Here is a 13,443-nt window from a genome sequence, read left to right on the forward strand (position 1 = left end):
TGTAAATGTGTGTTCTTTCTCTCCCACAGGTTTTTGCTAGCTAACTGTCAGCTTGTGGAGGGATTTAGAGGTTACTAAATAAATGAAACACTAAAAGTGATAAAATATTTAACAAGAATGGACTAAATTCATCCCTTCTGTAAGTCCACTTTCAACCAAGTTGTACCAGGCATTAATTTGACCCATTATTATGATCTTTGATGCTGGGCATGATGGTTTTTTTCTATCTAGCGTTGCTGCCTACTAAACTAAACAGTGTGTGTGCAGGTAGCGTACTGGGCACTCTTGCTGTGCATCATGCAGTCTTCTTCGGATGACAGACCTGATCATTCACAACTTGTTGTAGTGATTCTATCCCTGGAACAATCTCAGCATACAACCAAGAATGACTGTCACTCTGTTCAAACTAAAGCACACTCCGGAACAACCCTAATATGTAACTGACAGCCAGGCTGTCCTCAGAGTTATCTACATTCACTAGCAAGAGAAACATTTGCTCCTTTGCAGTGCATAAGTTGGACGCTCCTGGTTAGCACTGATGCATATTGTGTCATATAATAATCCTGCATACTATAAAGAGTTGAAAAAATAAATAATATAATAATCTGTCTAAACTTTTTAAAAATGGAAAATGGCCTTTTTCATAACACGATTTTCCTCACTGATTTTTGATGAAAAACTGAAAAAAGTGGAGGTTAATATTTTTCAAAAGCATGACACGTTTCCATTAATGGTTTTTGAAAGAAAGAAAAGTGTATTTCTTTTTAGCTGAAAATACTTACCATTTCCCAAATTGCTTTTGTAAGAACAGCTGTTGTGGAGACAGACGAGAACTAAAGAATCTGCAGAGCAGGCTTCAAGGGGCAAAAAGCTGGGTGACAGTCCAGGAATCCCAAATCATGGTTTGTTGTTATTATTAATTATAATATTATTATCTTCTATTATAGTAGCATCTACAAGCTCCATTCGGGCCCCATTGTGCTATGCACTGTTTAAACACAGCATAAAAGATGGTCCCTTTCCCTAAAGAGCACTCTAAGCATGAGAGAAGACACAAGTGGGTTTAACAAGTCTTAGGAATCAGAAGAGAAAGAGTGGATGAGGGTAACACTGATAAGTAAACTGCAAAAGATGCCTGAGAAGGAGCAAGTTACTGAATTGCCATGGTACTCACCTGGAGTGGGAACATTAAAATAACCAGAGGTAATGGAATACACTACAATCTGGTGGGTATTATACAATGTACAGTAGCAAACCTGTCATAGACATTTTGCTCTCTTTTCTGGAAATGAGTACATTTTGGGCATCTCACTGCTATCTACAAACAGTATCTCTACTGTACTATGCTGCTGTCCTCAAACTGAAAAACAGCAATCATGATTAACAATATCATCATTGCTGGTCCCTTCCTCCTCTAACAAATGTGGTTTGAAAAGATAATCACCCAACGCTGTAGAGACCACAGGAACAAAATGGGGAACTTACAGTAGATGATACCATCTCTACCAGTCTAACGACAGCACAAACAACTTCAAGAATTACAGTCCCAAATACTGTTCTCAGTCACATATTTTGAACCATTATAGTAGAAGACTCCAAGGAAAGGTACTGCCCAGTTATGGGGGAATGTGATTCTGACTCAAAATCAGGGACGAGGAAGCTGTTTCTAAAATAGTATATCCATTAGGGAGGAAGTGTGTTAACATGATATAGCATATAAAGTTGCTCATTGGGGGCTCTTAGATGAAGAAATTCACAATGTTTTTTCAATCACTTTTTCCTTCCCCAACTACCTAAAAATTCTAGACCTTTAAGGAGAAAGGAAAGGGAACTACAGCCATGGGGAACTAGCTGTCTGCAGACGACTCCTATTGTAGACATATGTAAACACTGTTCCACTAATCACCAGGGATACTAGTTTTCTGTAAAAACCCCTTGAAAATTCTCTGATTAAAAAAAACCCATAAAAATCTGAGTTTTTCCACAATTAAAATGAAATGCTAGTTTCCCTAGTCAAAATATAGAATAGCAGGGTTGGAAGGGACCTCAGGAGGTCATCTAGTCCAACCCCCTGCTCAAAGCAGGACCAATCCTAAACAACAGCCCCAAATAGCCCCCTCAATTGAACTCACAACCCTGGGTTTAGTGGGTCAATGCTCAAACCACTGATCTATCCCTCCACTCATAGGTATCAGTTGAACACAATGATTTATTGATATACAGTAGAACCCCATTTATCTGAGCATCTATTCTCCGGCTCTCCATATTAATTGACCCACCGGCCTCTCAGGGCTGACTGCCTGAGCCCCAGCCACCCAGGGCTGATTGTCCAAACCCCAGATGCTGTCAGCCACAGGTGGCTGCTGGTTTGGTTAATACGGAGAGCTGGATAATGGAGGGTCAGATAAACAACGGCCTACTGTATGTGTTTTCATTTGTTCACAGCATGTAAAAGAGTCTCTGGAAAAATGCAAATTCTGCATTTTTCTGCGTTTTTACATGGCAAACAGATTTCTTGAATCCCTGCTAATCACCCAGGAGGTCAGGAACACTTAGGAGGCAATTCTCTCTCTGCAACAGGTCGTGAGCTCCCTGCATCTAGCTATTTCAAACCAATATGGGAGATTCAGAAAAACTGGGTACCATTTTACCATACCGGGTTTTCCTTTTTATCACCTCTTTCTTAGTTTTGTACCTTCAGTCACAATACGGTGCTATGGAGTGCAATCCCTCTGTGCATAAAGTGTCAACAAGCACAAAACGCGTCTCTTTCAATCTCAAATTATTCATTTTTTTTTAAAAGGCAACCTGAAAAGTTACGAAGTCTGTCAGTTTCACGAAGCTTGCGGTATCTGTGAATGGCCATGCAGGTTTGATATCATAATTCATTACTCCCCAGTTCTTAATATGCACAAAAAAGCAAGGAGGCATTAGTGTGCATACTATATATAGGTCATCTACTGCCATCTAGCCACGTACGTTGCGCCTGTTGATTTCAATGGGAATTATGTGTGCAGGCAAAAGCCCATGCCCTAAACAGTTTGAATTGAAGAATTTAGCTGAAGAAAGCTACCTGTAACCACATCAGATGTAAGAGACTTTAAAGAAAGCTGCTGTCACAAAAGCAGCAGAACTCTTCCTAAGTCTCTTAAGTACATATTACACACTAAATATATTCAGTAGTGGAAGGCATTTCTAACAGCAGCAAATAGCATGACGTCAGATTCTATTCCACTTGATCATATCCCACCCACAAGGCTTATATAGACATGAGTATCATACACTTTACATCAGAACTACTTCCCCTCCAATGTTTCTTTGCTTTTCTGTAACTTCCTGTATAGGTATCTCTAGCAGTATAATGGAATGAATGAGTTTTTATTTATTGATCGCAACACTGAAAGTCATTTACAGAATCAGTTCAACTGCTTGCTTGGGGCTAGGTCATGGCATTTATACTATGGCCTGATGTAGGGAGCAACATAGTGCTGGACCACCCAAAGAGGAGATTTTGCCTCAGCTAAAGCACAATCTTTTCTGATGCTGCTCATTGCACACAAGTGGAGTATGCGCGTGCATGTACACACACAGTGTGCTTCATCCATTCTCATGAAGCAGATGGCTGCCTGCAGTGCCTCCACTCACCCTGCTTGGTGGAACCATACAGAGGAGAGGGGGAGGCGATGGCCTCGCTTCAGCCTTTCAACCTTTTTGCTGGCTTGTTCCCCATGGGAAAGCAGCAGTCAACAGTTCTTACTATCATGAGGTGCCCTTGTGCAACTCTGTTGTGGTATAGAAAACTGAAGTTTCTTGTATCCCCTCATCTCTCTTACCCCTCCATACACACACACACACACACACACACACACACACACACACACGCTTCTCTCAATCTATACTCAATACTGATTCTTAAGGATTAAAAAAAGATGCAAGCTGAATCAGATCATGGCTGATAGTGCTCTAACTTTACTCCTTCCTTGTTTCTTCTGGGAGCTTTGTGAAAACAGAAATGTTGGCATTCATTCAGGCCTTATCTGCTCCCCTCATGTTTTTACTTGCAACAGAGTCAGGCTTGTGTGTGTGCACATGCAGATGTGACATTCTGAGCTTTCACATGAGAAATACACAAATCAAGAACAATTACTTCTTTTGCCATGTACTGAGGCAATGTCAGGGAACCATGCAAACGGGAACGAGACTATGATGGCTGCTTTTACACTACTTTCACCCAGACCACACTTCACTGTCAATACCAATAGGAAGGAAGGAAGGATAACTTATGGAATAGAGGGTGACTGGCAATTTAAAGACATAATTGTACCAAGGGAAATGCCTGTCTGTATTCCATTGACTTGGGCACCCCTTGCTTTATAGTCTTGCACATCTTCTGCAGAGTTACAGGCAATGTAGCATTAGTGCTTTAACTGAAATCTGTGAATTTGCCACAAGATGTAGTGACTATAGGTATATATCGAGATTGAAAGTTTTGGCACTTTCAATCTCGATATATACCTATAGTCACTACATCTTGAGGCTTTCCTCTAGCAGACTTGATCTTAAAAGGGGAGATAGATCCAATTGTGACACACTCAGATTATTAAAAATGAGCACTTTCACATGACAGGCAGATCATGTGGCGAAATCAGGCCTTTTGGGATGAAAATTAAACCAAAAGCCTACAGATAGCAGGAGCCAGCTAGGAAAGCTGGGGTGTGGAGATCAAGTCTGCTAGAGGAAAGCCTCAGCAGGGACAGGACTAAGGGCTCGTCTACACTACCGCGTGGGGTCAATCGAAGATACGCAACTTCAGCTACGTGAATAGTGTAGCTGAAGTCAACATACTTAGATCTACTTACCGCAGTGTCTTCACTGTGGTAAATCGACAGCTGATGCTCTCCCGTCGACTCTGCTTGCACTTCTCATTCTGGTGGAGTACCAGAGTTGACGGGAGAGCACTCAGCGGTTGATTTATCGCGTCTATACTAGACGCGATAAATCGACCTCCACTGGATCTATCACTGCCCGCCGATCCGGCGGGTAGTGTAGACAAGCCCTCAGAGATGTACCAAGAGTTGTAGGCCAGCTTGAAGGCTGGGTGGGAGTTTGTGTGGTTCTTTGTGAACTTTGACCCCAAGAAGGGGTGTTTCTCAACACATGAAAGCCTATGTTGAAAGTATTAGGGAGCTCAAGAGAGGGAAACTGAGTCAACAGCAACCCTGCCACCCCCAGGCCTAGCAGGTGAGTAGTACTTCTATACAACAATTAATACAAAAACCCTTTCTAGCCCACATCTACCCAGCATCTAATTCATACCAACTAGCTCTCTCACACCCAAATGTGCCACTCCTCACAAAGCAAGAATCCTATCCACTTCTATAACCATTAGATCTTTCTTCCCTCTAAAGCCACGCTGCCACTGTGGCTAGATAGAGAGGGATATAACAGTCAACAACTCCCTCAATGGTATAATTACACTGGTTCATGTAAGGGAGATCTACTTCCTCCCCTTAGTAAGTATTTTATAGTTGCTAACAGTTTAATATTGGTCTGTTATGATAGAAGCCTGGGGACAAGCTTGCTCTCCTCACCTTCACCATCAGGGCTCATGTTTTCATAGGAATCCCAGCGGATCAGTGGATCTGAGGTATTGTAGTCAACTATCACTCCGTGGTCATTCTTCAGGTGTTCGCATCCTGAAAAAGTAAAGTCTTGGTCAGAGACAAAGTGGAGGAGTAGTCCTGCTTTCATCTGTATCTACACATACATCCATCACTGACAATGTGCTGCTTTAGTGAATGCATTAACCCCATCTTCAGAAGTGTGGGAAGAAATGACAGGGAAAGACAGATCAACAGCCACACTGAAATGGACTATGGAAACTAAGATTATATTAATGTTTCAATACAGTAGGAACAAACAGAAAGTTGAACTGGAGCCTCTGACTATAGAGTAGCCCTTCCTTAATAGCACATCCACACACACACACCCCACCCTCCTGAATGAGAGAGTATGCAACATTCGGTAGCCATGTATGACCAAAGCTGAAATGACGTCTCAGAATACCACAAGCATCTCCACTGTCAGTTAGCAGTTCAACTATTGCGCAAAGAAGAAACGATGTAAGGTCATGTTTATTGTTGGGGTCACTATCATTCTGATATCAGAGAAAGTTTATTTAGTAGTTTTATTAAATACAAATGGTGTATGTAAATGACAACAGTGCTCCAATGAAAACAAGGTAACAGCTCAAAGGCAAAGTTGACTTCTCAGTCTTAAAAACTTTTGGCTGTTTTTCTCCAGGATAGCATATGTGCTGCTATTCCCGTACACTAACATTACACTGAAATCAGTGGAATGAAAGATTTGCCTGGTGCATTTGGCCTCACCGAAAGTGTGCTCTGCCAGACATATATGGAATTTTCAGCAGTAACCAAGGAGTTAACTCACACGTTTGTTTCACCCTTAACATTTGAAAATTATAGCAATGAGGGATTTAGCTGTGGTCCAGTGTCATGAACACAAGACAGGAGCATCAAGAACTCCTGACTTCAATCTGGGCTCTTACGCTGACTTAATCTATGACAATAAGCAAGTCAACTTGCTACCTCAGTTTCCCACCTGGAATAGGGGAGGACAATCCTTATGTACCTACACTACAGTGGCATTCCAAGGGGCATTTAATTAATATTTGTAAAATGCTTTACAGATTCAAAGTGTTATATAAGTGCTATTATTAGGCCCACTTTTCAAACAGGTATCTAAAGCTAGGAGACTAAAAGTCTGCATTTATGCACCTAAGTAACTATTTAAAGACACGTAAGTACTGATTTAGGTCCTGATCCTGAGGGCACAATAAACAGCAGGGCTCTGTGTTGAGTGCCACAGTCCAGCCACGTTCTCACAACACATGATTGGGGCTTTAGGTGCCTACACAGATATTTAGGTGCCCACATGCAGATTTAGGTTTTTAATGTTTGCCATGTGAGTTTGACAAGTGGGTCTTATACTATTAAACTGTAGCAAGGGCTGGAATTTTCCATTTTAAAAATAATTTCTCAAATACTGAGAAACTGTAAAATTAGTCTCTTCAAAAATGGAGCAATGAGACTTTTTCCCCTATCCCTTTTTGCACTCAGATAACTAAGCTGTGAAATAAGTTCCAACTCTGAGCACCTGCTGAAAATACAAATCAGAATCATCCTCTAGGATACCAGAAAAAACAGAAGTAATAATGAACAGATTTTGATCCTTTTTCAGACTGACAGACTGGCTACTCTTCACGCAAACCAGGAACTTTACCATCCAGGAAAAGCATAGATTAAGCTTGAGAAGCTATTAAAATTGAATTTTCTTATAAGGATTCTCAGCAGGCAAAAGTAGAACCATGCGCTCGACTGGATAGAAGCCAGCTTTTTACTGGCTGCTACTACTCCTAGTCTCCAAGTAATTAGACTGGTGAAAAATGCAAGGGAGAGATTTCCAGGACACAGTATATGTAACACTATAGAAAAGATTATTCATGGCACATGGAAAGAACTATATTTTGAAAAACTTTTTTTCATCATCTCAGACAGAATCAATATTTACCTTTGGAAAAGCAATAAATACATAGTAGGAACAAATTGTTCACAAACTCTATGATATATTTTTTTCATTTTGGATATGGGAAGTTCCATATTATTATCGCCACAATCCTAGATTATAATGTATTTGAGGAAGAGTACAGGGTATAACTTGCGAGCCAACTTCAGACCAGGTATAAATATAAGTAGCTCTACTGACAATGAAGTTCTGTTTGGTTACAGGTCTGAAATTGGTCCAAAGTTTGTCACTTGTTTAAATGAGTTCATGTATGGCACCTGGGATAACAATGAATAATACCCGTAGCATTTTATATAGACCACTGCTTAGATTAGGGTTTTGAAGGACTTACTTCTCTTCAAATGGTGTTATTTTAAATACTTGGCAGTATGTAATTTTAGAGCACTGTGGTCACTTAATCTACATATGCCATAGGTATCTGTAGAATAGTATACTATATATGTTATCTAATAGTTATCAGCAACCACTCCAATATACTTTTGTAGTCAAATTCTGATCACAGTTACACTAGTGTAAATTCAGAATAATTTTATTAAATTCTTGTATACCAAGGTAAACTACATTCCACAGTTTCTGCACTACAGCCTTCTGGGATGAAATTTAATTTTCTATCTGCACTTCAATTCTGTCAGCTTCCAAAATAAACAGAGATCATTCTACATATTGAATGCTTACCTTGGATTTTCTCTGGGGTTCCTGAAAAAACCAATTCAATTTTCCCATAATCAGGGAAGCGGTCATCTGAAAACATAACAAAATATCTCAGCAAGTTTATTTCCCAGGGAATAGTAGCAAAAGAAGTCACAAATCAAGATTTTACAGTAGAATAAATACAATGTGTATATTTGCTCTTTCCCCAACTGCCTTCTAAAACAGCAAGATTCTCCTCTCCCCTCATATTCTCAGTAAAAGACCACAAAAGCGGAAGTCAAAGTTTGGTTTACTTCCCAGAACAGTCAAGCACACAGAAAAGAAACAACAAATAACAACAACAAAAACCTCAAAAAAAACCAAACAAAAAACCCCCTAGCTCTAGTGCTCTATTTGCATTGGTTTCATAGCTAAAAAAACCCAACAACACCAACCCCTCCCCCCAAAAAAACAGCAAAACAAGAATCCTTGACCACTAAACAAGTATAGATAGATAGATAGATAGATAGATAGATAGATAGATAGATAGATAAAACAAAAGTAACACTTTGGGAAGCAGCAGTACAATACCTAGGCCAGGATTTTTAAAAGTGCCTAGTGATTTTGTCCCTGAATTTTTGGATATACAAAGGCCTGGTTTTCAGGAAATGCTGATCACCTACACACAAGCTAAGAATACACCTTTCTTCCTAGTGAATGAGCACCTGTAGAATGTCCAATTAAGCTTCCAAAATGGAGGCATCTGATATCACTAGGCGTTGTTGAAGACACCGACTTTGAACACAAACACACATTAACAGACACACACAAACATATATCCCAGTATACACAATAATGAATCCCCTCCTCACCCCACTACATCCTCCACAGAAGGAAGCCTACCTTTGTTAGCATTGTCCAAGTCCTCTTTGCCAAATACCAGACCATAGCCCTGAACGGCACCTGTGTGAAACTGCAGGCGGAAAACGACATCCCGGGTGGCCGATCGATATTTTTTGTGATAACACTTCAGCTGAACAGACAAGAAAGAGAGAAACACCCCCAATAAGTCCATTCTTACTATTGTCAGTGTTTATATATTGCTCTTTGAACAAAACCAACAGTGATGCAATTTACTGCGGATTCCACCAACACTGAAACAAGGAAAGTAGCTTACTCAATCATTATGAAATTATACAAGCCCAGAGCAAGTTACTTTTTAAAAAACGGATCAGTTAAAAAAAAGTCATTAATTACTCTTTTATCACCATCAGTCATCATTTTATATAACTCAGAGGCAGATTTGTAGGCTGGCTTACATCAGTATTTTTGCAAGGCACCAAAATGCATCTTAAAATAAAGCACGGGTCTAAAGCAACTGAAGAACAACACACAGAGACTTTCTTTACTTCAGCAGTAAGATAGTGAGCTGACTAAACTGTTTCTGGTAACCTAAAGTTAGACCATTGTAATCCTATCTGCAAGGAGGCCATGTCCCTTTGGAATCTGCCAGGATGAAAGCGATGATTATTTTTAAAATCTTCATAGTCATTCTACCAAGGGCAGGAGCTTCCTTTGAGCTAAGGAGTACAGTTGCCAGAATTTGGGTGTACAGGGAACAGCATTAAAAATGAACTTCAAAGCAAGGTGCGTGAAGATTGTGTATGTAAGTACATCTGCCAAAAAGCACAGGGAAGGAAACAGAGTTATAGCAAAACTGCCTTCTGGGTTAGTCCATGGAGAGGAAGGTGTCCACAGTCACAGCCTACTGTACATGTTCTCCTGTAAAAAAAAACCACTGACCATGTTTGGCTGATGGATTGGTGCGGAGGACAGGGTAATGCAGGAAAGAAACACAAGTTGAGCCAACTTGTTGGTACAGTAGCTCATGACAGAGCACAGCTATTAAATGCTGTCACTCACCTTTGTTTCTTAAACAAAGGAGGATTTTTTATCTTTTTGTACACAGGGGCGGCTCTAGACATTTTGCCGCCCCAAGCACGGCGTCATGCCACGGGGGGCGCTCTGCCGCTCGCTGGTCCTGCGGCTCCGGTGGACCTCCTGCAGGCGTGCCCTCCTGCAGGCGTGGACCTCTTGCAGGTCTCACAGCTTCGGTGGAGCAGCGGGACCAGCGGACCCTCCGCAGGCATGCCGCCGAAGGCAGCCTACCTGCCACCTTCCCGGCGACCAGCAGAGCGCCCCCTGCGGCATGCCGCCCCAAGCACGTGCTTGGCATGCTGGGGCCTGGAGCCGCCCCTGTTTGTACACCATCTCCATTGTTATCCTTTCACGGTTAGATTAAGGCCTTTTCTACACTGCCATTTTACAGTGCTGCAACTTTCTTGCTCGAGGGTGTGAAAAAACACCCCTCTCCTCTGAGCATTGCAAGTTTCAGCACTGTAAAATGGCAGTGTAGACAGTGCACCAGTGCTGGGAGCTGCACTCCCAGTGCTGGGAGCTACTCCCCTTGTGGAGGTGGTGCCATGACTACACAGCCACATTAAAGCACTGCCGCAATGCTAGTGAATGTTGCTAGTGAAGACCTACTATGTTTGGTAGGATGGAAGCAGATAATTGTTTAAACACCCCATAGCATATTTCCAAACACAGATTTAGCAATCAGATCCCCTATGTGAACTACAAGGCTTTGTTATTGTTTTTCCTTTCTTGAATCTGAAGACTCATGCCCTTCCAAAGATGAAAAGCAAAGATAATAGCCCTTAAAGACTTATTTGAACCAATGGCACATTCTTTCCTTATTATTCATGCATTAGTACTGTGTGCCTTCAAGCAACTGCCCCAGGGGCCATCCTGCAAAACAGTCTAAACTTCAGTCCCGTTACCTCCTCTCTCATTTAAGGAGATTAGTCATCCACCTAAAACTATTTTTATTTTATTTAGATGTCGGAAGAAGGTGGAGGATGAAAATAATGATGCATCAAAACTGATAAGCTTGGTCTCTCTGCATTATTATGTCTTGATTTTCAAATACTGTGTAGCTGTTGGTCCCAGGATATTTGGTGCAGTAATGGGTGGGAGTAGTAATATCTTTCATTGGACCAATTTCTGTTAGTGAAAGATACAAGCTTTTGAGATCCACAGAGCTCTTCTTTCTTCTTCACCTAGACCGGAAGAGCTCTGTAGAGTTTGAAAGTTTGCCTCTTTCGCTAACAGAAGCTGGTCCAATAAAAGATATTACTGCACTCACCTTGTCTCTTTGATTTTCAAAGGCAGATAGGTCTGAATTGCCAAGATGAACCAATTCCAAAGCCCACTGAAATCCATGGGCTTTGGGTCAGGCCCCTACTGAGACATGGAGTCACACCAGTGAGGTTTCAGAGTAGCACCTTAAGACTAACAAATTTATTGTAGCATGAGCTTTCGTGAGCTAAGCGTGAGCTTTAGCTCACTTTACACCAGTGAGGGATATTTGTTAGAGTTTAACTAAGTATATTTTTGAATGAATGAAACTCAAAAGCATCTAATGAACATACTGGGTCTGAGTCTCCTCCCACTCACACTGATTTTACACCATTATGCTCCTATTTCTTCATTGGCATTATTGTTGAATTGCACAAGGACACCCTTCTCTGGGAGTGACGTTATAGGAGCAGTTTGTACTGTAACAGTCTGATGATGTATCTCTCAAATCTATACAGAGCCCTGGTCTACACTAAGCTTGGGGGTCGAACTAGGGTACGCGAATTCAGCTACGTGAATAACGTAGCTGAATTCGAACTACCCTAGTTCGACTTACTTACCGTCCAGACGCCGCGGAAGCGAACTCCGCGGCTCCAAGGTCGACTCCGGCAACTCCTCCTGCCGCGGTGGAGTACCGGAGTTCGAACTAGCGCTTCCGGGGTTCAAACTATCGCGTCTAGATCAGACGCGATAGTTCAAACTCCGAGCAGTCGAATTCGCCGCGTCGACCGTCCCGGTAAGTGTAAACGTACCCAGAGATGAGGAAGGCTGAATGTGTTTATTATGTAAGAGAAAGAGGGAATGAACACAGACAGTCCTAAAATTATTCTCTCAACTAATCCATTTTTCTTATACAGCAATCAGAGTGCAAATACCTGAAAGCAAGTCATCTTATAAAACTCCAAATCACAAGAAAAGTCACATGAAAGAATTAATGAACACCTGTCAATAACCCCAAAGTGGACAAAAATCTCAATCATTTTTCAGTAATTTTTTAAAATACTTTTCCTTATTTTCCATTAAATCTATTTCCCTTTACACCAGACAAAAGCCACATAGCTCAAACTGATCACAGGATACTGGACTGGGACTTAAAGAGACCTGGATTCAATTCCTGGCTCAGCCAGACTCCCTGTGTGACCATGGATGAGATGATGTACCCCGTGGAACACCTTGCATAGCCCCGGGGTACTCATACCCTTGGTTGAGAATCACTGCCCAAAGTGATGGATAACTAAATTGTCTTTTTGCTCAAGAGCCAGGAAAGATTCTTGGGGTGCAGACTTCACCAGCATGCCCATTAAGCTGCCACTTGTTAGCGTGATTGTTTTGTTTACCTTATATGTATATGTACTTTCACTGTCCTGTACTTATAATCAAGCCAGCCAGAAAGGGAACTCCACATTCCTTTGTCTAGGGCAGAGTCAATGTATTCACTACCTCCCAAACACATTTTAAGAACATATTTCCAGCACACATATATAACTCTTTGCACCCAACTTGTACATACATCACACAAAGATTTTTGGGGCCAGTTTACATATAATACCTTCCATGACACCCTTTAAATACATATTATGACAGTGTATTGGGGGCAGTGAATGTGTGTCAGGCCTGATAGGAATTATCGTATAGTGGGCCCTCTGCCAGTGGACATTGAGAGGCTCTTAAGGTCACAAATATGCATCTTTGTGAAGAGCATTGAGACTCTCAGAGAACAGAGCTAAATATGTTTATGTTAGAAAGAAAAAAAATAAAAAGAGAAAAGGAAACTAAGAAGAAGAAAGTTCCCCAGAACACATTAAAAAGACTAGGAAAGATGTTTATTTTATTTTACTTAACAACTTGAATACTGGGCCATAGGACACAAACTCCTTTTCAGTCAAGAGGTTCCTTTATTACACTTCTTTTAACTCTCAGACAATCTGTGGCCAGGGCCAGCTCTGGCTTTTTTGTTGCCCCAAGCCAAAAAAAAAAAAAGAGGGGGGAGGGGCAGCCAGAGTGGCA

The 13,443-nt window shown here is 41.3% G+C and overlaps 1 protein-coding gene across 10 annotated transcripts in view; it reads right to left on the minus strand.

Moving 5' to 3' along the window:
* TNS3 (tensin 3) overlaps positions 1–13,443 on the minus strand; it is a 350,809-nt gene that overhangs the window by 124,383 nt on the left and 212,983 nt on the right. For all 10 annotated transcript variants that reach the window (XM_039523944.1, XM_039523943.1, XM_039523948.1 and 7 more), the window contains 3 exons: positions 9,139–9,268; positions 8,281–8,346; positions 5,592–5,696 (listed from right to left, as the gene is read on the minus strand). In XM_039523944.1, coding sequence (XP_039379878.1) covers positions 5,592–5,696; positions 8,281–8,346; positions 9,139–9,268 — 301 coding nt within the window. The remainder of the gene's footprint in view (positions 1–5,591; positions 5,697–8,280; positions 8,347–9,138; positions 9,269–13,443) is intronic.

The sequence above is a fragment of the Mauremys reevesii genome, linkage group 2, assembly GCF_016161935.1.
Source record: "Mauremys reevesii isolate NIE-2019 linkage group 2, ASM1616193v1, whole genome shotgun sequence".
In the NCBI taxonomy this organism is placed as follows: domain Eukaryota; kingdom Metazoa; phylum Chordata; order Testudines; family Geoemydidae; genus Mauremys; species Mauremys reevesii.